Genomic DNA, 21,853 nt, shown 5'->3' with positions numbered 1-21,853 from the left:
TAAAATATCCGTATTTCAATGAAAGAATAAACGTTTTGTTTTTTCTAAATGATAGTTTCCGGATTCGACCATATTAATGACCTAAGGATCATATTTCTGTGTGTTAATGTTATAATTAAGTCTGATTTGATAGAGCAGTCTGACTGAGCGATGGTAGGCAGCAGCAGGCTCGTAAGCATTCATTCAAACAGCACTTTCGTGCATTTTGCCAGCAGCTCTTCGCAATGCTTCAAGCATTGAGCTGTTTATGACTCAAGCCTATCAAATCCCGAGATTAGGCTGGTATAACCGATGTGAAATGGCTAGCGGGGTGAGCGCTAATAGTGTTTCAATCGGTGACGTCACTCGCTCTGAGATTTGGAGTAGTTGTTCCCCGTGCCGCGGCATTTGTGGAGCAATGGGTAACAATGCTTCGAGGGTGGCTGTTGTCAATGTGTTCCTGGTTCGAGCCTAGGTAGGGGCGAGAAGAGGGACGGAAGTTATACTGTTACACTGGCAATACTAAAGTGCCTATAATACCAATAGTCAAAGGTGTATGAAATACAAATGGTATAGAGAGAAATAGTCCTATAATAACTACAACCTAAAACTTCTTACCTGGGAATATTCAAGACTCATGTTAAAAGGAACCACCAGCTTTCATATCTCCTCATGTTCTGAGCAAGGAACTTAAACGTTAGCTTTCTTACATGGCACATATTGCACTTTCTTCTCCAACACTTCGTTTTTGCATTATTTAAACCAAACATGTTTCATTATCTACTTGAGGATAAATTGATTTGATGTATTATATTTCAAAATAAGTGTTCATTCAGTATTGTTGTAATTGTCATTATTACCCAAAAAATAAAAGTCCGATTAATCTGTATCAGCAAGCTTCCCACAATAATTTGGGTGAATTTTGGCCCATTCCTCCTGACAGAGCTGGTGTAACTGAGTCAGGTTTGTAGGCCTCCTTGCTCACACACACACACTTGTTCAGTTCTGCCCACAAATGTTCTATGGGATTGAGGGCAGGGCTTTGTGATGGCCACTCCAATACCTTGACTTTGTTGTCCTTAAGCCATTTTGCTACAACTCTGGAAGTATGCTTGGGGGTCATTGTCCATTTGGAAGACCCATTTGTGACCAAGCTTGAACTTCCTGACTGATGTCTTGAGATGTTTCTTCAATATTTCCACATAATTTCCCTAACTCATGATGCCATCTATTTTGTGAAGTGCACCAGTCCCTCCTGCAGCAAAGCACCCCCACAACATGATGCTGCCATCCCAGTGCTTCATGGTTGGGATGGTGTTCTTCAGCTTGCAAGCCTTCCCCTTTTTCCTCCAAACATAAAAGATAGTCATTATGGCCAAACAGTTCTATTTTTGTTTCATCAGACCAAAATACATTTCTCCAACAAGTATAATCTTTGTCCCCATGTGCAGTTTAGTATAATCTTTGTCCCCATGTGCAGTTACAAACCATAGTCTGGCTTTTTTAATGGCGGTTTTGGAGCAGTGGCTTCTTCCTTGCTGAGTGGCCTTTCAGGTTATGTCAATATAGGAGTCGTTTTACTGTGGATATAGATACTTTTGTATCTGTTTCCTCCAGCATCTTCACAAGGTCCTTTGCTGTTGTTCTGGGATTGATTTGCACTTTTCGCACCAAAGTATGTTCATCTCAAGGAGACAGAACCCTTCTCCTTCCTGAGCGGTATGACGGCTGCGTGGTCCCATGGTGTTCATACTGATGTATTATTTTTTGTACAGATGAACGTGGTACCTTCAGGCGTTTATAAATTGATCCCAAGGATGAACCAGATACAGTGGGGCAAAAAAGTATTTAGTCATCCACCAATTGTGCAAGTTCTCCCACTTAAAAAGACGAGAGGCCTGTACTTTTCATCATAGGTACACTTCAACTATGACAGACAAAATGAGGGGAAAAAAATCCAGAAAATCACATTGTAGGATTTTTAATGAATTTATTTGCAAATGATGGTGGAAAATAAGTATTTGGTCACCTACAAAAAAGCAAGATTTCTGGCTCTCAAACCTGTAACTTCTTCTTTAACAGGCTCCTCTGTCCTCCACTCCTGTATTAATGGCACCTGTTTGAACTTGTTATCAGTATAAAAGACACCTGTCCTCAAACAGTCACACTCCAAACTCCACTATGGCCAAGACCAAAGAGCTGTCAAAGGACACCAGAAACAACATTGAGGACCTGCACCAGGCTGGGAAGACTGAATATGCAATAGGTAAGCAGCTTGGTTTTGAATAAATCAACTGTGGGAGCAATTATTAGGAAATGGAAGACATACAAGACCACTGATAATCTCCCTCGATCTGGGGCTCCACGCAAGATCTCACCCCATGGAGTCAAAATGATCACAAGAACAGTGAGCAAAAATCCCAGAACACGGGAGGACCTAGTGAATGACCTGCAGAGAGCTGGGACCAAAGTAACAAAGCCTACCATCAGTAACACACTACGCCACCAGGGACTCAAATCCTGCAGTGCCAGACGTGTCCCCCTGCTTAAGCCAGTACATGTCCAGGCCCGTCTGAAGTTTGCTAGAGAGCATTTGGATGATCCAGAAGAAGATTGGGAGAATGTCATATGGTCAGATGAAAGAATACCATACCTACTGTAAAGCATGGGGGTGGAAACATCGTGCTTTGGGGCTGTTATACTGCAAAGGGACCAGGACGACTGATCCATGTAAAGAGAATAATGAATGGGGCCATGTATCGTGAGATTGAGTGAAAACCTCCTTCCATCAGCAAGGGCATTGAAGATTAAATGTGGCTGGGTCTTTCAGCATGACAATGATCCCAAACACACCGCCTGGGCAACGAAGGAGTGGCTTTGTAAGAAGCATTAAGGTCCTGAAGTGGCCTAGCCAGTCTCCAGATCTCAACCCCATAGAAAATCTTTGGAGGGAGTTGAAAGTCCGTGTGACCCAGCAACAGCCCCAAAACATCACTGCTCTAGAGGAGATCTGCATGGAGGAATGGGCCAAAATACCAGCAACAGTGTGTGAAAACCTTGTGAAGACTTACAGAAAACATTTGACCTCTCATTGCCAACAAAGGGTATATAAAAGTAGAAAAACTTTTGTTATTGACCAAATACTTATTTTCCACCATAATTTGCAAATAAATTCATTAAAAATCCTACAATGTGATTTTATTGATTTTTTCCCCCTCATTTTCAAATGACTCAAATGATGTAAACTAGCCTATCAGAAGCTTCTAAAGCCATTACATAATTTTGTGAATTATAAATTAAATAATCTGTCTGTAAACAATTGTTGGAAAAATTACTTGTGTCATGCACAAAGTAGATGTCCTAACGGACTTGCCAAAACAATAGTTTAAGAAATTTCTGGAGTTGCTGAAAAACTAGTTTTAATGACTCCAACCTAAGTGTATGTAAACTTCCGACTTCAACTGTATACACACTTAGAAAACCAGTTGGATAAGGGATTAGTCAGTGTTTGTGTGATTGACCATTCTTTTAACATTCCCCCTCAAGTGAACATGGACACATGAGTATCAATAACTTTGATTCTACTAGCTGATACATGAGCAACAAGGAAAGGTTTATAGCTGGTTCTTACAGCCTTTGTTTTTAAATCACACAGGATTCCCGAGTGAAGGTCATTACTGGTCAAGGTTAGAATGTTTACAAATAACATTCCTTGCAGCAACTTCTCCTTGTTGTATTGTGTCTCCCCACTGTGAAATTGAGACGATAATCACTTTGAAAATGACATGCACAGCATTTTTCTGAGGATACAGAGTATCAGAAATTCTAGAGGTGCACAAATAGCTTAGAAGTTAACGTTAATAGCTTTGATCACTTGCATGTCTTTCAAGGAGGTTGCATGCGAGATAGGCTTTATATACGGTCTATCGAGAGAGGACACTCAGGGTGGTACTGCTTCGATATGGTGGCAGAATAAGAAACCTGTGGATTTAGCTAGGCAGCCGCTTTGGCACAGAATAATAATGTTAGATGATACATTTGAATAGGCAACACGCTTCCTAGCTAATATTGTTGGCAACTGACAGCTGTGCTTTGAAGTGGTTCAATAAGGCTGTCAAGAATGCAGAAGCCTACGTACATTTTATGAAATATATTATACATACAGCACACAAAATAGAAAGGTGGTGGTATTTACTTACTGTCGAACAACGGTCAAGCTAAATGTAAGCATTTTAGGCTAAGGCTAAGCCCCCCCCAGTTTTACACAGTTTTACATAAACACCAGATTTTGGGGTGTAAAAATAGTTTATTATTTATGAAATTAAGTAAAATATGAATAAGATTCCACTCGAGGCCACTTGGTCATTTGTCTGCAGGAAAGGGGTACAGACTTGGTGGTTTAATAGTCATAGCACTGACTTACAGCCAAGAGGTTGTGGGTTTAATATCTTCTGTGTGCTTTTGTATAAATTTTTGCAACTCATTGTCAAAATTACAAAGAAGAACATTTGAAGGAGTCTCTGGTTCTGGCGAAAGGATCCCACCCCATAAGAAGTTTGAACCCACAGCCACTAGGTCAGATCAGACTATAGCTGCAGACACAAAATACTATTTTGGTGCAGGATATCTTCAATCAAATGAGAAGCCATTTAGCACCCTCAATCTTTAACTTACCTTCATATGGGCCTGCATAGTTACTTACCTGCACAGTACACCACCACCAACCCAATCACTCTACACATTTCACCTTCCCTTTACCTCAACCACCAGCTGGCTCTCTATGCACCAGCAATTTGAGCCTGGAGATGAGCTTAACCTTCCCTTAACCAGCACAGAACAGAAGTACATTACTAGCCAGTAAAGATGCTTCACTCTTTTTTGTGGGTCAAATTTATTGAACAGAAGTTGTGGATCAGACACTTCTGAGGTACATGTGGTTGGCAGTGGTGGGGGTCAAAACAAACTGGAATTCCACAGTTTTCCACACAAACATTTTTTGATCATATAAAAAAAACTCACTAAATGGGTACCTCACAAAATGCATTCCACTTAATCCAATACACTGACCCTAAATGTGCCAATTAGGTTGTAACTCGTAAATAGGAAAAATAAGAAAATATATTTTTTGTTTGTTTTCCAAATACATTTTATATAGCCATCTCTTATTTAGCACTAGGTATATGAAATACCTGGTATTTGGTCCTTTACTTGGCCAACGACAGATCAGTGTAATCTGACGGATGACAAGGAACTTGTTGTCTGAAGAGAGGAGGTGCCACGTGAATCTCCTGCCTCTCATCCAGGAAAAAAAATCTAGAACCTATCAAAACGCATCAGAGTCAGATTTGATTCTACTAACTCCCTGAAAAACTGCTGAGTTGTGAGGTATTGTCCAATGAACCTGAGGTACAACAACATTTCAATGGTAGAATGCAGCAAGGAAACGACAGAACACCAGATAAATGGAAAGAGTAAAACATGCTATTTTAGAAAACTGCAGAAGGTACTTCCAGTCGAAGACGTGTCCCACTTTACCGCTCACCAGTTTACATACAGCAAGGAAAAAGCAAGGAAATAGGATTCTTTAAAATTCATAATTTAGCAGCACAAGTGAATATCACAATTCTAAGATTGAAAAACAACAGGCTTAATAGCAGCAAGAAAAATATATCTAAGATAAAACAGATCCATTTAGTCTTTCATCACTTAAATCACTCAATTACTTTAAGTAATTAACACAAACAAAACTTTAAATGCTTACCCATATATTTTCTCAGTTTATAGCAAATTGCGTTTCATGAGAAAAAGAAAATAGGTTTTAAATACTTTCTGCATTGGTGAACGTGGTTGCCAAAAGTAAATAGCAGTTTTCTGCCTATAGGTTTAAAGTCCATATGTTATTTCTTTTCTCTCTGAAAAACAAGCTGAACTGTGGAGCAAAACAAAATACAAGAAAAAACTATGAACCAGAAAAAAAACATTGTGTAATCCTTTCTTAGGACCATCATATTGATTTGGATATGAAGCAGGCAAAAATAAAATTCAAGTTAAATGGATGTATTCAAATAATCAAGTCTAGATGTGATTTTTAATGCTTTCCTAGGTTTGGATTGCAATTGATTTGGTTCCATGTTGGTAAACCCTTCTCCTACTCATTGGTCAGGAAATTCCTTCTAGTCCTTGTGCATCACCCGAAGTGGGGATCCAGCCCAGAGAATATCAAATAACTTAAAATTAAAAAATAAAATTATAAAAAAATAAAAACATTAGAAAACCCACCTACCCCATTTGATCACCATCCCCTTAAGCTTTTAAGGAACATGTTTTTAAAAGTGCATTTAGGTTGATCCAAGTCTTTGACCATGACTTAAATATCTAGTTGGATTTAACAACAGGCCCTTACAGGAAATGTTCCAGCACACCAAACGTCTCCCTCGTGATCAACTCTTGACCTATCAGAATGACAACCGCCTGCAGCCCTTCCAATCAAGAACAGGCTTGTTCTGGTGTGCCACAAGAGCTTCCTACCAATGTCTTCATCCATTTCCCCCTCATTTGAACTGTTTGCAGTCCTTCATTTCATGGCACCAATCGTGCCGTCTCTAGTTCCATTCTCAAAACCTCCCCTTTTTGCCATCTCCTCTCACTCTCCAATAGGCTACTCCACTTTTGCCAAACTTTCACTGCTCTAAATGTTCCACACTCCAACTCTACAAAACTTTTTTAACAAGCCATCTGACACTAACAAACTGTAGTTTCATTCTCATCTCCAGACTAAGACCATCCCTCCAACATGCTGTCTCCCTTTCCCTAGTATTGGCTTTGTCTGACCCAGAACGAAAACATGCTTTCACGCCAAGGTTACTGACAGACTTAAAACAGTGCTCCCTGGTATAAAAGGTATATATGATCCTCAATCAATTTTCTAATAACATGCAGGAGTTTCTCAGAGCACACAACCCAATAACATATAACAACAAAAATAGCTTTGTTCAATTAGAAAGTAAATATTGGCTTGGTATTAACTTGGCAATGAAATCAAGACCTTAACAGCTGAGTTGTTCTGTCCTTGCTCTCACCCTTAGGGGGCAGTATATACACACCCTCAGGACACCTTACCTGTGTCTCTCTACACCCTCTCGCTCTCTTTGTGTTATGTGTGAGTGGGCCCAGCCCTCTCCTGGCCAGCATATAAGAGCATAAATAGGAAGCAGTGCTACAGATGCAGAGCTAAGCAGGCAGGAGATACCGCTCTCTTCATCCTGTACATTAGCTTCTCCTAAATAAAGGTGTATGAACACTGTGCAGGACCAAACCAGTACTTAATGTAATGCGCACAGTACTACAGGGGCTTCCTGTATTTGAAATTGAGGGAAACACCCAGCCACTGTGAAATTGATAAATGCTTACTAATGATTAACAATTATTATAATAATCATAAAACTAAATTATATTGAAATAATGATAACAATATCTAGAATAACAATAATTAAAATACAATAATATGAATGTTTTTGCTAGCTTTTTTAGAGTGAAAAACTATATTTTGTATTTTTATCAAGTAAAAAAACTAATATTTCTATATTTAATAATTCAATGATGCAAATCTATTCAAGTTTCCTTTCTGCAAACCTAAGGCACTATCAAGTTTTCAAATACATTGGGTCTAAAAAAGCTTGTTTAATTCAATATGGCACATATGTCAATATGTGACCAGCTAAATATAGATGGGAGCCACCCATTTTTATTTTTTTTACCTATTCTCTATATTGTTTGTAAAAGTTCTTATCAGTTGATAATTCCAGCATAATGCTGTTGACAGCTCAGATTGCCAACCCAAACTTTGTGGGACCTCACAGGTTGACTTAACAAACAAGGGTGGGAACTCGTAGGTTGGTGTGGCATTTAGTGGTGGGAGTTCATTGGTTGACTTGGCGTATGTGCTGGCAGCTCATTGCTTGACATTGCGAATGTTGTTAGATCCCATAGATTGACAGAGCGACGTAATTGTTGGGAGCTCGCTGGTGGGCGTCACTCTTGTAGATGGTGGTGGTGGGGGGGGGGAGCTCATAGGTTGACGTCGCGTACGTCTGTTGGGGTGCTGGATACGTCTGTTGGGGTTCTGGATTGGTCTTGCTGCTCCATGGCCTTGCTGCCCGGTCTGCCTTGGGCCATCTGCCTCTGCTGCTGTTGCTCCTGCTGCAGGCTACTGGCCAACACCCTCTCTATCTGCTCCTGACACGCCTTCAGACAGTCCTGCAACAGACACAGAGAAGAGACATCAATACACTAACACCTCTACTTAGGGTGCTGTACACACACTCTTGATTGACCCCAGACACCTGTGGACGAACAGTTAACGCTGTCATGCAGTTACATGTTCGACATCTGACTGTTATTGGAACAGCTTTGGTCACATGCATGGCAGGCCAGACCGGGAGGGTATTATGAGTCTTGTGATAGGTGGTCGTGCCTGTTTCATGATCAGTCAGTCACTAGAACAATGGGTACCAGCGCACACAGACACCAGGCAGAGAGTGGCGACTCATTGGGCCCTTGAATCCTCCTAAACACACGTGAGGTGTCGGTAGAAATCCTAATTGTCCTAAAGTCAATAATGGGCTAGACTTCCAAATGGTTACATAGTCCCTTTATAGTGCAACATTTTTGACCAAGGCCCATTGGGTTGTTGAGAGGAACACAGCAGCCCTGAGACCAAATAAACCTTTCTCATCACTCAGGACACAGCGGGTGAATCTCAAAAGTAATTTCCCTGATTCCGTGCATCCTCTCGAGGGAGGTCTGACTCTGGAGCCGAAAGCGCGGGCCCTAAAGAGTGCACACAGCTCGCAAAGAGGCCAACATTCCTTTGAAATGTACGGATAACTAAAAGTTAATGGGCCGCAGTCTTAGCGCCAGCGTTGCCATGGCCACATAATAACCACAGGTCTATCGAGAGCTGCTGGGTTGTTCCTAGTCTTAGACTGACTGTGGCCCCTGAGTCCCTGTGTGCTGCTGTACTGGCCTCAGGTTCCTTTGTGTAAGCCAAGAGCGCAGACTTCGTGATAAAGAAATATCTTAGACAACAAAACAGCGATTTAATCTGTGACGTAAAATTATAGATTCACATCCGCAGTATATATACATATACAGTGCCATCAGAAAGTATTCAGACCCCTTGACTTTTTCCACATTGTTATGTTACAGCCTTATTCTACAATGGATTAAATAAAATCCTCAGCCTTCTACACACAATACCCCATAATGACGAAGCGAAAACATGTTATCTACCTACATAAGTATTCAGACCCTTTGCTATGAGACTCGAAATTTAGCTCAGGCGCATCCTGTTTCCATTGATCATCCTTGAGATGTTTCTACAACTTGATTGGATTCCATCTGTGGTACATTCAAAAGATTGGATATGATTTGGAAAGGCACACACCTGTCTATATAAGGGTCCATAGTTAACAGTGCATTACAGAGGAAAAACTAAGCCATGAGATCAAAGGAATTGTCTGTAGAGTTCCGAGACAGGATTGTGTCGAGACACAGATCTGGGGAAGGTTACCGAAACAATTCTGCAGCATTGAAGGTCCCCAAGAACACAGTGGCCTCCATCATTCTTAAATGGAAGAAGTTTGGAAACACCAAAACTCTTTCTAGAGCTGACCGCCCGGCCAAACTGAGCAATCGGGGGAGAAGGGCCTTGGTCAGGGAGGTGACCAGGAACCCGATGGATACTCTGACAGAGCTCTAGAGTTCCTCTGTGGAGATTGGAGAACCTTCCAGAAGGACAACCATCTCTGCAGCACTCCACCAATCAGGCCTTTATGGTAGAATGGCCAGATGGAAGCCACTCCTCAGTAAAAGGGACATGACAGCATGCTTGGAGTTTTCCAAAAGGTACCTAAACACTCTGACCATGAGAAACGAGACTCTCTGGTCTGATGAAACCAAGCGACAACTCTGTGGCTTGAATGCCAAGCGTCACATCTGGAGGAAACCTGGCACCATCCCTACAGTGAAGCATAGTGGTGGCAGCATCATGCTGTGGGGATGTTTTTTCAGCAGCAGGGACTGGGAGACTAGTCAGGATCAAGGCAAAGATGAACGGCGCAAAGTACTGAGAGATCCTTGATTGAAAACCTGCTCCAGAGCGCTCAGGACCGCAGACTGGGGCGAAGGTTCGCCTTCCAACAGGACAACAACCCTAAGCACACAGCCAAGACAATGCAGGAGTGGCTTAGGGACAAGTCTCTGAATGTTCTTGAGTGGCCCAGCCAGAGCCCGGACTTGAACCCGATCGAACATCACTGGAGAGACCTGAAAATAGCTGTGCAGCAACGCTCCCCATCGAACCTGACAGAACTTGAGAGGATCTGCAGAGAAGAATGGGAGAAACTCTCCAAATACAGGTTGGCCAAGCTTGTAGCGTCAAACCAAAGAAGACACTAGGCTGTAATCGCTGTCAAAGGTGCTTTAAAAAGGACTGAGTAAAGGCTCTGAATACTTATGAAAATGTGATATTTCTGTTTAAAATATATATATATTTAAATCAGCAAACATGTCTAAAAACCTGTTTCTGCTTTGTCATTATGGGGTATTTTGTGTAGATTGATGAACAATTTTTTGAATCAATTTTAGAATAAGGCTGTAACCTAACAAAATGTGGAAGGCAAGGGGTCTGAATACTTTCCGAAGGCACTGTGTGTGTGTGTGTGTGTGTGTGTATACACACACATATATATATATATATATATATTTACACACACACACACACACACACACACACACATACACACACACACACACACACACACACACAGTGGGGCAAAAAAGTATTTAGTCAGCCACCAATTGTGCAAGTTCTCCCACTTAAAAAGATGAGGCCTGTAATTTTCATCGTAGGTACACTTCAACTATGACAGACAAAATGAGATGTATTTGCAAATTATGGTGGAAAATAAGTATTTGGTCAATAACAAAAGTTTCTCAATACTTTGTTATATACCCTTTGTTGGTAATGACAGAGGTCAAACGTTTTCTGTAAGTCTTCACAAGGTTTTCACACACTGTTGCTGGTATTTTGGCCCATTCCTCCATGCAGATCTCCTCTAGAGCAGTGATGTTTTGAGGCTGTTGCTAGGCAACAGACTTTCAACTCCCTCCAAAGATTTTCTATGGGGTTGAGATCTGGAGACTGGCTAGGCCACTCCAGGACCTTGAAATGCTTCTTACGAAGCCACTCCTTCGTTGCCCAGGTGGTGTGTTTGGGATCATTGTCATGCTGAAAGACCCAGCCACATTTAATCTTCAATGCCCTTGCTGATGGAAGGAGGTTTTCACTCAAAATCTCACGATACATGGCCCCATTCATTGTTTCCTTTACACGGATCAGTCGTCCTGGTCCCTTTGCAGAAAAACAGCCCCAAAGCATGATGTTTCCACCCCCATGCTTTACAGTAGGTATGGTGTTCTTTGGATACAACTCAGCATTCTTTGTCCTCCAAATACAACGAGTTGAGTTTTTAACCATCTCACCATATGGCATTCTCCCAATCTTCTTCTGGATCATCCAAATGCTCTCTAGCAAACTTCAGACGGGCCTGGACATGTACTGGCTTAAGCAGGGGGACACGTCTAGCACTGCAGGATGAGTCCCTGGCGGCGTAGTGTGTTACTGATGGTAGCCTTTGTTACTTTGGTCCCAGCTCTCTGCAGGTCATTCACTAGGTCCTCCCGTGTGGTCCTGGGATTTTTGCTCACCGTTCTTGTGATCATTTTGACCCCACGGGGTGAGATCTTGCATGGAACCCCAGATCGAGGGAGATTATCAGTGGTCTTGTATGTCTTCCATTTCCCAATAATTGCTCCCACAGTTGATTTCTTCAAACCAAGCTGCTTACCTATTGCAGATTTAGTCTTCCCAGCCTGGTGCAGGTCTACAATTTTGTTTCTGGTGTCCTTTGACAGCTCTTTGGTCTTGGCCATAGTGGAGTTTGGAGTGTGACTGTTTGAGGTTGGGGACAGGTGTCTTTTATACTGATAACAAGTTCAAACAAGTGCCATTAATACAGGTAACGAGTGGAGGACAGAGGGGCCTCTTAAAGAAGAAGTTACAGTTCTGTGAGAGCCAGAAATCTTGCTTCTTTGTAGGTGACCAAATACTTATTTTCCACCATCATTTGCAAATAAATTCATTAAAAATCCTTCAATGAGATTTTCTGGATTTTTTTCTAATTTTGTCTGTCATAGTTGAAGTGTACCTATGATGAAAATTACAGGCCTCTCCCATCTTTTTTAAGTGGGAGAACTTGCACAATTAGTGGCTGACTAAATATTTTTTTGCCCCACACACCCACATAGCAGTGGAGGCTGGAGCTATAATAATGGCTGGAATGGAATAAATGGGACAGACTCAAACATGTGGTTTCCATATGTTTGATACCGTTCCATTCATGCCATTACAATGAGCCCGTCCTCCTATAGCTCCTCCCACCAGCCTCCACTAATATATATGGTGTGAGAGCTCTCAATGCATGTCATCTTAAGGAGTTAGGAAATCTGTGTGTTTCTCATCTGCCATTTCGCCTGGAAAGATGGAGCCTCTGTTAGGCATAAGAGAAGAGTTAAAGTGGGAGCCATGCAAAGGAACTGCCTGCCTGTGTTCTACCACAAGAATGTGGGCCCTGGGTTCTAAGAAGACATTCCCTTGCCTCTGCTCTTTATAGCTGCAGTCTAGGTCCCGAGCCAAAACCCACAGGCTCTGACTCCATGAAAAGTAAATAGCTTCAATGTGCGACTACTGCAGGCATACTGTAGCATCGCTCTTGTTTACCAGGAAGGTCTCCGTGCTCCAAGCCCAGGAACGTTGGTGAATAGCTAAGTCTAACAGGCAGCCAAAGAGGGTGTCGGTGCCCATTGTTGGAACACATTAAGTATGTTGTGCTATACGCTCGCCAACACTGATATTACCATCTCTTCAAAAGTTTCGCGCCATGCTCCTAAAATGTCTGCCATGTAGCACTTACCTAGCCTGATATCAGATCTGTTTGTGCTGTCTTGCTAACGCCTTGTCATTCATTAACATAACAAGGAATTGGCCAAACATTAAAAACAGACCTGGGATCAGGCTATAGACACTACTTACCACCTCTGTGTTGGTGATCTTGGCCAGCAGGTCAGTCAGACGGTCTCGACTCAGGGCCTGGTCTGATTGGTCCAGCTGCAGGCCGCAGACGGCCGCCCCCACGCTGCCCGTAGCGATCATTGAGGGGGGGTTCATAGCGAAGCTGAAATCTGAGGATAAGAGACAACGTGATCCGTCAGTCACCTGTCGGACATCAGTGAGTTCACAACAGTGACAAATCACAATCATAGTTGCACATTCAAGTCCAGGAGTAGTGAGGAAGCATTTAGAGGGGAAAAATCTACAATATAAGCTACGAACTGAGTTGAACTGTACTTTCCCACAGACTAACACAAGACGCACTATCAAGTCAAGATGTAGTCCAAATGAAGTAGCTGAGCATTTAAAGACGTTCAAACATCTTCCTAATCTCTTAATATGAGCTTTTAAAGAGCTTAACACAACTTTCCCACAGTCTAACACATGTCCAACATGGCCGTGGTGGAGCCTGTGTGTTTTCCCCTCACTCTGCCTCAGCTGTGATTAGGAAAACATAGCAGGAATCCTCCTACTCAGTGAGCAATGAGTTCCAGAAACTACTCCCTCTTGTCCTCCATCAACCAGGCCCAGAGCGCTCAGTGACAATAGCCCTGCCTGCTGGCGGGGGAGGGAGGAAGCAGGCCTGGAGGAAAGGAAACGGCCCTAAAGTGGACTGGGTTTAGCTTCAGCTCCAGCTCTAGCCCAAGCACAGTCCAGCCAAGCACAGACCCTGGTCTCTGTGCTGTGGCCTTCTCTCTCTTTATAGAAAGAGGATGCGACTGATAGCTTTGGATCAACCCCAGGGAGTAGTCCAACCACTCTCGTCTCCTCCTCAAGAGGCCAGCTGTGCAGAGGCCAGAGAGCTCCCCTGTCATGAGAACAACATTCAGAGCAGCACATAAACCCCCAAACATTTACATTATTGCTAAACCACAGACTTTTTTATTGTGGCTGTTTTGCGCTTGTGATATAAAACGGGCAGCTTATGAATAGTGGGGAGACCGCTGAAACACACCCAAATAAAAAATGCAACACTAAAATGGCACTAAACAGCCACAGGGCATGAACCTCATTGAAGGAGCCTATGGCTTGAATACCATATTGTAGTAAACAAGGACTTATGGGCCAGATCGGATCAAAGAGACACATGGCAGTAAATCTCAATACATCAAAGTGGACTTTTTTCCTAAGTTACATTTCCTCCCTCTAAAATTGTCTGACGTGAAAGATGTAATATATAGGAGAGAGAGAGAGCAGCAGCTGCCTACAGGTCAGCTAAATCAGACTGTCTTATTACTGCAGTCCATTCAATCAGAACAAGGACATAGGAGGTAGGGCAGGTAGCCTAGTGGTTAGAGCTTTGGGGCAGTAAGCGAAAGGTTGCTAGATCGAATCCCTGAGCTGACAAGGTAAAAATCTGTTATTCTGCCCCTGAACGAGGCAGTTAACCCACTGTTCCTAGGCTGTCATTGTAAATAAGAATGTGTTCTTAACTGACTTGCCTAGTTAAATAAAGGTAAACAATACAGTAGGATAAAGGAAACAACCCCATTGGGATTCATCCTTAGAGTTTAGGAAGGGTCTGAAGCAGCGTCTGAGTCCATCCTGCTCCACAGCAGAGATGTACAGAGGCTAGGGGAGGAAGGAAGACCACCGGCTGCCAGTTCTGACTTATCAAACCTGGAAGGGCCTCTGTGTGTGTGTTTGTTTTGAGAGAGCGAGAGAGACCCACAGCTGCTGTACCCTAGTCCACAGAGGTGGTGGTGGAAGGGGAGCCAAACAGCAGGCGAGGAGACTCATCCACCCACTGTCATCACAGGGAGAGGCTAACCTAAACACAACACGCACTGAGAGGATTCTCCCAGCCTCCTTTAACTATACTATTAATGCCTTATATGCTCAAAGTGCTCTCGATACTGCTTGCATCTGCTTTTAGCAGCCGTTCTAATGTAAAGATGACCCCATTAGGCTACGAGAAGTGTTGGGAAGAGAAACGTGGAGAGCAGCCATTGGATGGATGTGTGTTTGTGGTCCCTCCCTGCCCTTAGACTGCTGAGTAGAGGGTCAGATGAGTGCAATCAAAGATGAGTCACAATGTCAGATAGATTGTTAACGAGAAAAAAGGCGAGACTATCCTATCAGGAAGCAGAAGTTCTCCTGAGGTAATTTCCTGTTATTACCTGTGGCACACAGGGCGATGAATGTCTGTGTGTGCTTGCGGACCACAGATAGCTTATCTTTCGGCAGGGGCAGTCTGTGCAGGATGTGATCCACAAAGTCGTTTGGGATGACTGCCGCCATGTTCCACTTCAACTTCCCTAGTACCACCAACTCCCACTCCTAGAGGACAGAGACGGAAGGAAGAAAACAAAGCATGAGAAGAATTGTAATGTCTTGTGGATCATTATTATGCATTCACCACTTTTACTCAGCCTTACTGTCAACAAATGCATGAGCTGGGTTTTTTAAGCTGCTGACACTTTATAGGGTATTAGTGCTAAACGATTAACCAAAATGTTGTTTTTTAAACTACTAATTGACTGACGTCTATTCAATTATTAGAATGCCATTTGTTTTTTCTTCTTCGTCTGTGAGCTCAATGGGCACATCGTCCAGTTTCTCTAGAGATAAATCATATTGAGCCTGAACTGTGCGATGTAGTAGGGTGTTGTCGTTTCCAACAGGCCAATATTCTATATAGTTTAGCGAAGTAATTAACTACAATAACCATAATCCATTGCGCATCTACTTGTCCGGTCTGGGTTTATTTTACGCCTGCTACGGAAGAGATCAATGCACGATGAGGTGATATAGAGAGCAGCTGTTGCTTCGCAAGGAATCTACCTGAAAATAGATTGATGGTATTCAGCAGTAATAAAAATATGCCTTATTTACTTTGAAGCACTACTAAAATTGTGATTTTGTCAGACAATAGGCAGCAGCTCTACAGAGATGAGATGACTTGGAATTAAATAATAGTCCTCAAATAAAACAAGTGTAATATACACAACTGAAATACCTTATTAAAAGTAAAATGATGTGAAATGATGGTTAATAAGTGATAAGCAGTAATGGGGAGTCACTACCATCATGGGACTTTTAATGGTTTTATTCTGTTGCACTATAGGGTATTGAGGGGATGTGTGTTGATTCTGTTCCTCTTCTGTTTGCCATGAAATACCATGCATACCAACAAGTCCGTCTCAATTCAGAGGAGATATCATTCAACACCAAAGCAACATTTTCCTTCACACTCTCTCGTTCTGCATGGTTCTCCCATTACTCTTCATGTGACACGTCGGGCCTCGCCACTGGTTCCAGCCAGACAGCAGCATCACAGCCACAGTTGCTTCCTTCCTGTCACAAGCCTTAGCTAACGTCTTTGGTCTGCACCGCCCGTGTTGGTTAGCACGCTGCGGGGAGCTTTCATGTTAAAAGCAGCCTCACCCCAAGGGGAAAAGGAAAGGAACAAAACAGCCAATGTGATAAATTCAGCTGACCCCCCCGACTGGTTTCCTCTTTTGAGATGATGGGTCAACCCGAGATGGAGACTGTGGCAGGGAACACCCATGTTTACTGAAACCCCTCTGTTAGCGTGGACAGGGACAGGCCCCTCTCTGAGCGGCTCTCTCAGATTATAGGGGCAGCCCAGAACAAGCGTCAGCCATACTTCATTAATCTATATGTGTTTCCTACCAGCACAGCGCCACACATGCAAACGATTAACCTATGGTAAGACCGTGGAGAATGTTGACTGAAGATGTGCAGGGAGGTCTGTCATATTGTCACTGCTGCGCTCACTTCCTGGACAGCTGCCCTTGCTAGAAACCCCCTGAATTCCCCTCTCTCTCGCAGCTGATGCACCAGCAGTGGCTCATTGACAAAGAATCTCAATTTCACCATCCTGGTCCCAGGTCTGTTTGTGCCGTCTAGCATGAGTTGGCATTACTGTGACCTTAGGAATTGGCAAGACAGCACAAACACATCTGGGACCAGCCTCTACCTATAAGTTTCCATTCATTTTTTCCTAGGAAACCTCGAGCACAGGGGTTGTGTGATGATGCAACCCCGGCAGCTGGACAGCAGAGGAGAAGAGGACAGTCCTATAGCTCTCCTATGGTGATTCATATTTGGACACTTGAGCAACATGGGTAGGACATGCCATGGGGGGGGGGGGGGGGGGGGGGCAGGATTCACAGGAATAACCTGTGAATTACAGTCCCCTGAGAGAGACCAATCATTCAATTAAGAGAAAGTGGTCAGGAAAAACACAGTTGGATATTATGAAACTAATGTATATAAACTTCCTCAGCCAGTGGATATTAATAAAACCCTTGCGGATTTATGCACGACTGTTCCTTTCTACAAATGATTAATCCACAATGTTGAAACATTTGAAATCCTTCTACCACAAGACAGACTGGATAACTGCCACTAGGTGGCAACACAGGCCACTTTAGCTCAGACGTGATCAGGCACTCTGATGCATGCACAGGCCCACTTTATGGCCACTTTATGGCCAAGGAATGAATCAGTCTCCAGAACTGTACACTGATATATTTAACTAAATATGGCAGAAGAAAAACACTTTAATATTGCACAATTATTGGGCTATACACGAATGTATGATGTTTTAAGTAATTGCATACTTTTCCATGCATTAAGAGAAAACAATAGTTTCTTACCAGCAGCTCCCTTGGTGTGATGGAGTTGTCTGTGTACATGCACAGCTTTTCTGCAGTTAATGGACGACTCTCCTTTAACTTTGTTGCAAGGAACATGCATACAGCTCCTAGAAGTTGCAAATAACACTTTCTAGTGGGCGCCACCGCTAAAAATCTGTCCAAATAATTAATAGCCAAGGGGAAAACGTCTTCCTCACTCTTCTCCTCTTCACAAACCTGGTGGGAGATAATATTATTTATTATATTAGGCCTACTATTTTTAATTACTCTATCAATATTTACATGAATGTCTGCAGACATCCCATTTCAATATATGCATGATGGGCAAACCAAACGTTGTCGATATTCATTCAGTGGATCCGCATTAAAAGCTTAAATATCAAAGTATATCAAAGAGCGGAAGTCGTGACCAAACACCCACGCAGCTCACTTCGCCATGTCCGTCATATTTTCAAAAAATAATTACAAATATAAATAAATTAGCTACAGCAGGAAAATTGAATGCATAATGTTCACAAGCCATTCATAAACCATTCCCGAAAATTGAGAAAGTAATTTGTCTTTGATTAAAGTTTATAATGGCCAAAACTAAAGTAGCCTGTGCGTGCTTGCTATTTTGAGGCAGCAAGAAGTGAAAATATTTTTTTCAAAACAATTGTCATAATTATTTAGAACGGACAAATTGTATAGATTCAACATGAAAATGAAGCTTAGAATGTCTTCTTTCATTTAACTGATTCCATAACCGATACAATACAAGATATTGACATTCAGCGAACTTAAATGTATGGCGATGACTTTAGCTAGCCTGGTGGAACTTCCCAGGCACCACATGCCTTGCATGGGTCATGTCTCAGTGAATTCAATTGTAAAAATTCGGCAACATGTCATCTCTCAAAATAACCATGCTATGAAACTTTAATAAACCATCTGAATAAATAGACAAACGTATTACAGTTATTAGAACATGCTCCTATGTGCAACATTCTTACACAAAACGCACACACCCTTGTAGGCTAATTTGTTTTAGATAAATCAAATCTTACTATACACAGTACACTTATTAGAGTGAGAGATATGCCCTCAAACAATACACCTGACTAATGCACAAATGCATTGAAAACAGCACCATACCTGACCAATGCACATGTAGGCTAAAAACGCTCACAAACCTCGTGCATCCATCCTGCAACCATTCGCCTCATATGTGGCTGAATGTCCTGCTGGACACATTTAAAATACGAACATTGCGGTAGAAACCTGTCTTCTATGGTTAGCAGACTTTGCAATACTCTGTCGTCATAGAGAATGTTGGGGTCAATTTGGGCAAGCACGACTTTGTCCTCGAAGCAAAGAAGTTCCATGGTTCGGTTCTTTCCTTTGCAGAAAAAATAAATAACGTCAAAACAGTAGTGGGGACAGTGTAAAACAGCTGGAGAAGAAGGCTATTCGGGAGGAAGCATGGGTGAGACTGCAGGGTTTATTCCAGCGTAGTCCTGCCTCTCGATAGCCTGTTTCCTCTCAGCCCTGGGCTTTAGGCTACTTGCCGCTTATTGAAGTCTGAATAAACGCAGGGTAGTCTATAGGCTATGATGCAAGCATATCTCATTCTGCACAATAGTTGGCTAGGCTATAGTGATAGAGCAAAAGCTTGTTGTACAATCTATCATTTGCTGTGTTGCTAGAAGCAGGAACCGGATGAATGCCACCTCACTCGTTTAACTTGTCCCTCTCCCCACCCCAACTCCGGTCTCACACATGCGCTGATGCAGTGAAATCGAACATAATGCTAAAGAAATGTCAGACATGAACCTAATCGATCACAGTAGCATTGTGAGGTTTCTGTATCTCTTACATCTTAGTTTGTCATATTTAGCCAGGCGACTGCTTCTACTACGGCTAACGAATATGACTAGGCTATTCTTAATTGGCACTTATTGTGTTAATTATCAAGCGCTTGGAATCTAGCAAACTAAACTGCAAGCTTTTCTTTAGTTCAACTAACTCAATGTTTACAGAACAGTATCCTATACTGTTGAAAAAGGAACTAAAAACCATTGAGCTGAAAAAGCAGCATCTTACTGGGATGATTACACACATTTCCTCTTTCACTACCAATCATTACCAAAAATAACTAAATTAAATATGCCACATCTTCTGAGTTTTTGTGAGAACAGAATGCGCAGAAAGAAAGGGAGAATTGTCTCTATGGGAATGTCAAGGTTAGTTGGATTAGTTTTACTTCAAAGGGGACAGGCGGAAACCATTCAGTTTGCATTCCACTTTCAGGTCAGACAGATATGCAATTAATATAGGCCTATGGGGGAACAAGCTTAAGAACTCAGTTATGGTGTGCATGAGTCTCAGCTGGAGACCAAATGGAACCCTGGCTGCCATGTTCATACCAGGCAGCATAATCCAAACCTTGGGGGAAACGGAGGTGTCAGACAGATAAAGCTCCCTTTGCTCAGTGCTGCTATGTGTGCATGTGTCTAATGATAACACGTGTCAGCCACTATCACACAGTCCAAGTCGCACAGAGGTAACAGAGACTGGGCAGAGCCCTGGGAAAACGTGGAGGAGCGTGAAATCACCTTGATCCAAAGATTCCTGCTGCATACCAGCCCACTGAACCCATTAGAGCAGGGGCTCCGAGACTTACAGGCCCTCAGATCAGAACAGATCACAGGATGACACCAGGGTCAGAGAAAGACACACACACACACACACACACACACACACACACACACACACACACACACACACACACACACACACACACACACACACACACACACACACACACACACACACACACACACACACACACACACACACACACACACACACACACACACACACACACACACTGGGGAGAGAAAGATAGTGGGGTAAAAAAAAGATATTAGCTAATCCCTGAAATTGTCCTGAAGGTCAACGTCATTATGTTAAGAATGATGTGTGATCAAGTGAGTAATACAAGCAAAACAGGTAAATAAAATTCCACCATGAAGTGTCAGTTAACTGCAAAACCTGATTATAGAGTGCCCACATAGCCAGGGCCCAGAGTTTTTCATGACAGTCTGACCCTCAGGGACAACTCAGAGCACCACGATGGCACATGAAGAGGCACAAAGTCTATTTTGGTTTATTTGCAGCAGAGCGGAGCATTCCAGGCTGGAATGCCTGTGTGTGAACAGTCAGTGGTGAGAACCTCTCTCAGAGCTGTAGAGTGGCACTTGGAGCCAATGAGGGTAAGAACCTCTCTCAGAGCTGTAGAGTGGTACTGGAAGCCAATAAGGGTAAGAACCTCTCTCAGAGCTGTAGAGTGGTACTGGAAGCCAATAAGGGTAAGAACCTCTCTCAGTGCTGTAGAGTGGTACTGGAAGCCAATGCGGTAAGAACCTCTCTCAGTGCTGTAGAGTGGTACTGGAAGCCAATAAGGCTAAGAACCTCTCTCAGTGCTGTAGAGTGGTACTGGAAGCCAATGAGGGTAAGAACCTCTCTTAGAGCTGTAGAGTGGTACTGGAAGCCAATGAGGGTAAGAACCTCTCTCAGAGCTGTAGAGTGGTACTTGGGGCCAATGCGGTAAGAACCTCTCTCAGTGCTGTAGAGTGGTACTGGGAGCCAATGAGGGTAAGAACCTCTCTCAGAGCTGTAGAGTGGTACTGGAAGCCAATGAGGGTAAGAACCTCTCTCAGAGCTGTAGAGTGGTACTGGAAGCCAATGAGGGTAAGAACCTCTCTCAGAGCTGTAGAGTGGTACTGGAAGCCAATAAGGCTAAGAACCTCTCTCAGTGCTGTAGAGTGGTACTGGAAGCCAATGAGGGTAAGAACCTCTCTTAGAGCTGTAGAGTGGTACTGGAAGCCAATGAGGGTAAGAACCTCTCTCAGAGCTGTAGAGTGGTACTTGGGGCCAATGCGGTAAGAACCTCTCTCAGTGCTGTAGAGTGGTACTGGGAGCCAATGAGGGTAAGAACCTCTCTCAGAGCTGTAGAGTGGTACTGGAAGCCAATGAG

General features: G+C 42.9%; 1 protein-coding gene across 2 annotated transcripts; it reads right to left on the bottom strand.

The window, feature by feature from the left end:
* Positions 1–4,850: 4,850 nt before the first annotated feature.
* LOC110490406 (G1/S-specific cyclin-D2) lies at positions 4,851–19,587 on the bottom strand. 2 transcript variants are annotated; one of them, XM_021563787.2, is made up of 5 exons: positions 18,970–19,587; positions 17,836–18,051; positions 15,331–15,490; positions 13,133–13,281; positions 4,851–8,235 (listed from the first exon to the last, which is right to left on the bottom strand). In XM_021563787.2, the coding sequence occupies exons 1-5, from the start codon at positions 18,982–18,984 to the stop codon at positions 8,047–8,049; spliced, it is 729 nt and encodes a 242-aa protein (XP_021419462.1). In that variant the 5' UTR covers positions 18,985–19,587; the 3' UTR covers positions 4,851–8,046. The 2 variants fall into 2 exon arrangements, with proteins under 2 accessions (XP_021419462.1, XP_021419461.1); XM_021563786.2 differs by having other exon boundaries at positions 19,008–19,586.
* Between the last annotated feature and the right edge of the window lie 2,266 nt (positions 19,588–21,853).

The sequence above is a fragment of the Oncorhynchus mykiss genome, chromosome 15 (genome assembly GCF_013265735.2).
Source record: "Oncorhynchus mykiss isolate Arlee chromosome 15, USDA_OmykA_1.1, whole genome shotgun sequence".
Classification (NCBI taxonomy): Eukaryota; Metazoa; Chordata; class Actinopteri; order Salmoniformes; family Salmonidae; genus Oncorhynchus; species Oncorhynchus mykiss.
Note: the sequence above shows the minus strand (reverse complement) of the source record. Positions and strands in the feature narration are given on the sequence as shown.

Bases quoted from the DNA above. Each gene is read 5' to 3' on its own strand.
- LOC110490406 (XM_021563786.2), bottom strand. From the start codon at position 19,199: ATGGAACTTCTTTGCTTCGAGGACAAAGTCGTGCTTGCCCAAATTGAC. The intron at 18,052-19,007 runs GTTTGTGAGCGT...ATCTCCCACCAG, and splicing joins TTGCAGGATGGATGCACGAG to GTTTGTGAAGAGGAGAAGAG. The intron at 13,282-15,330 runs GTAATAACAGGA...TCTTATCCTCAG, and splicing joins CATCGCCCTGTGTGCCACAG to ATTTCAGCTTCGCTATGAAC.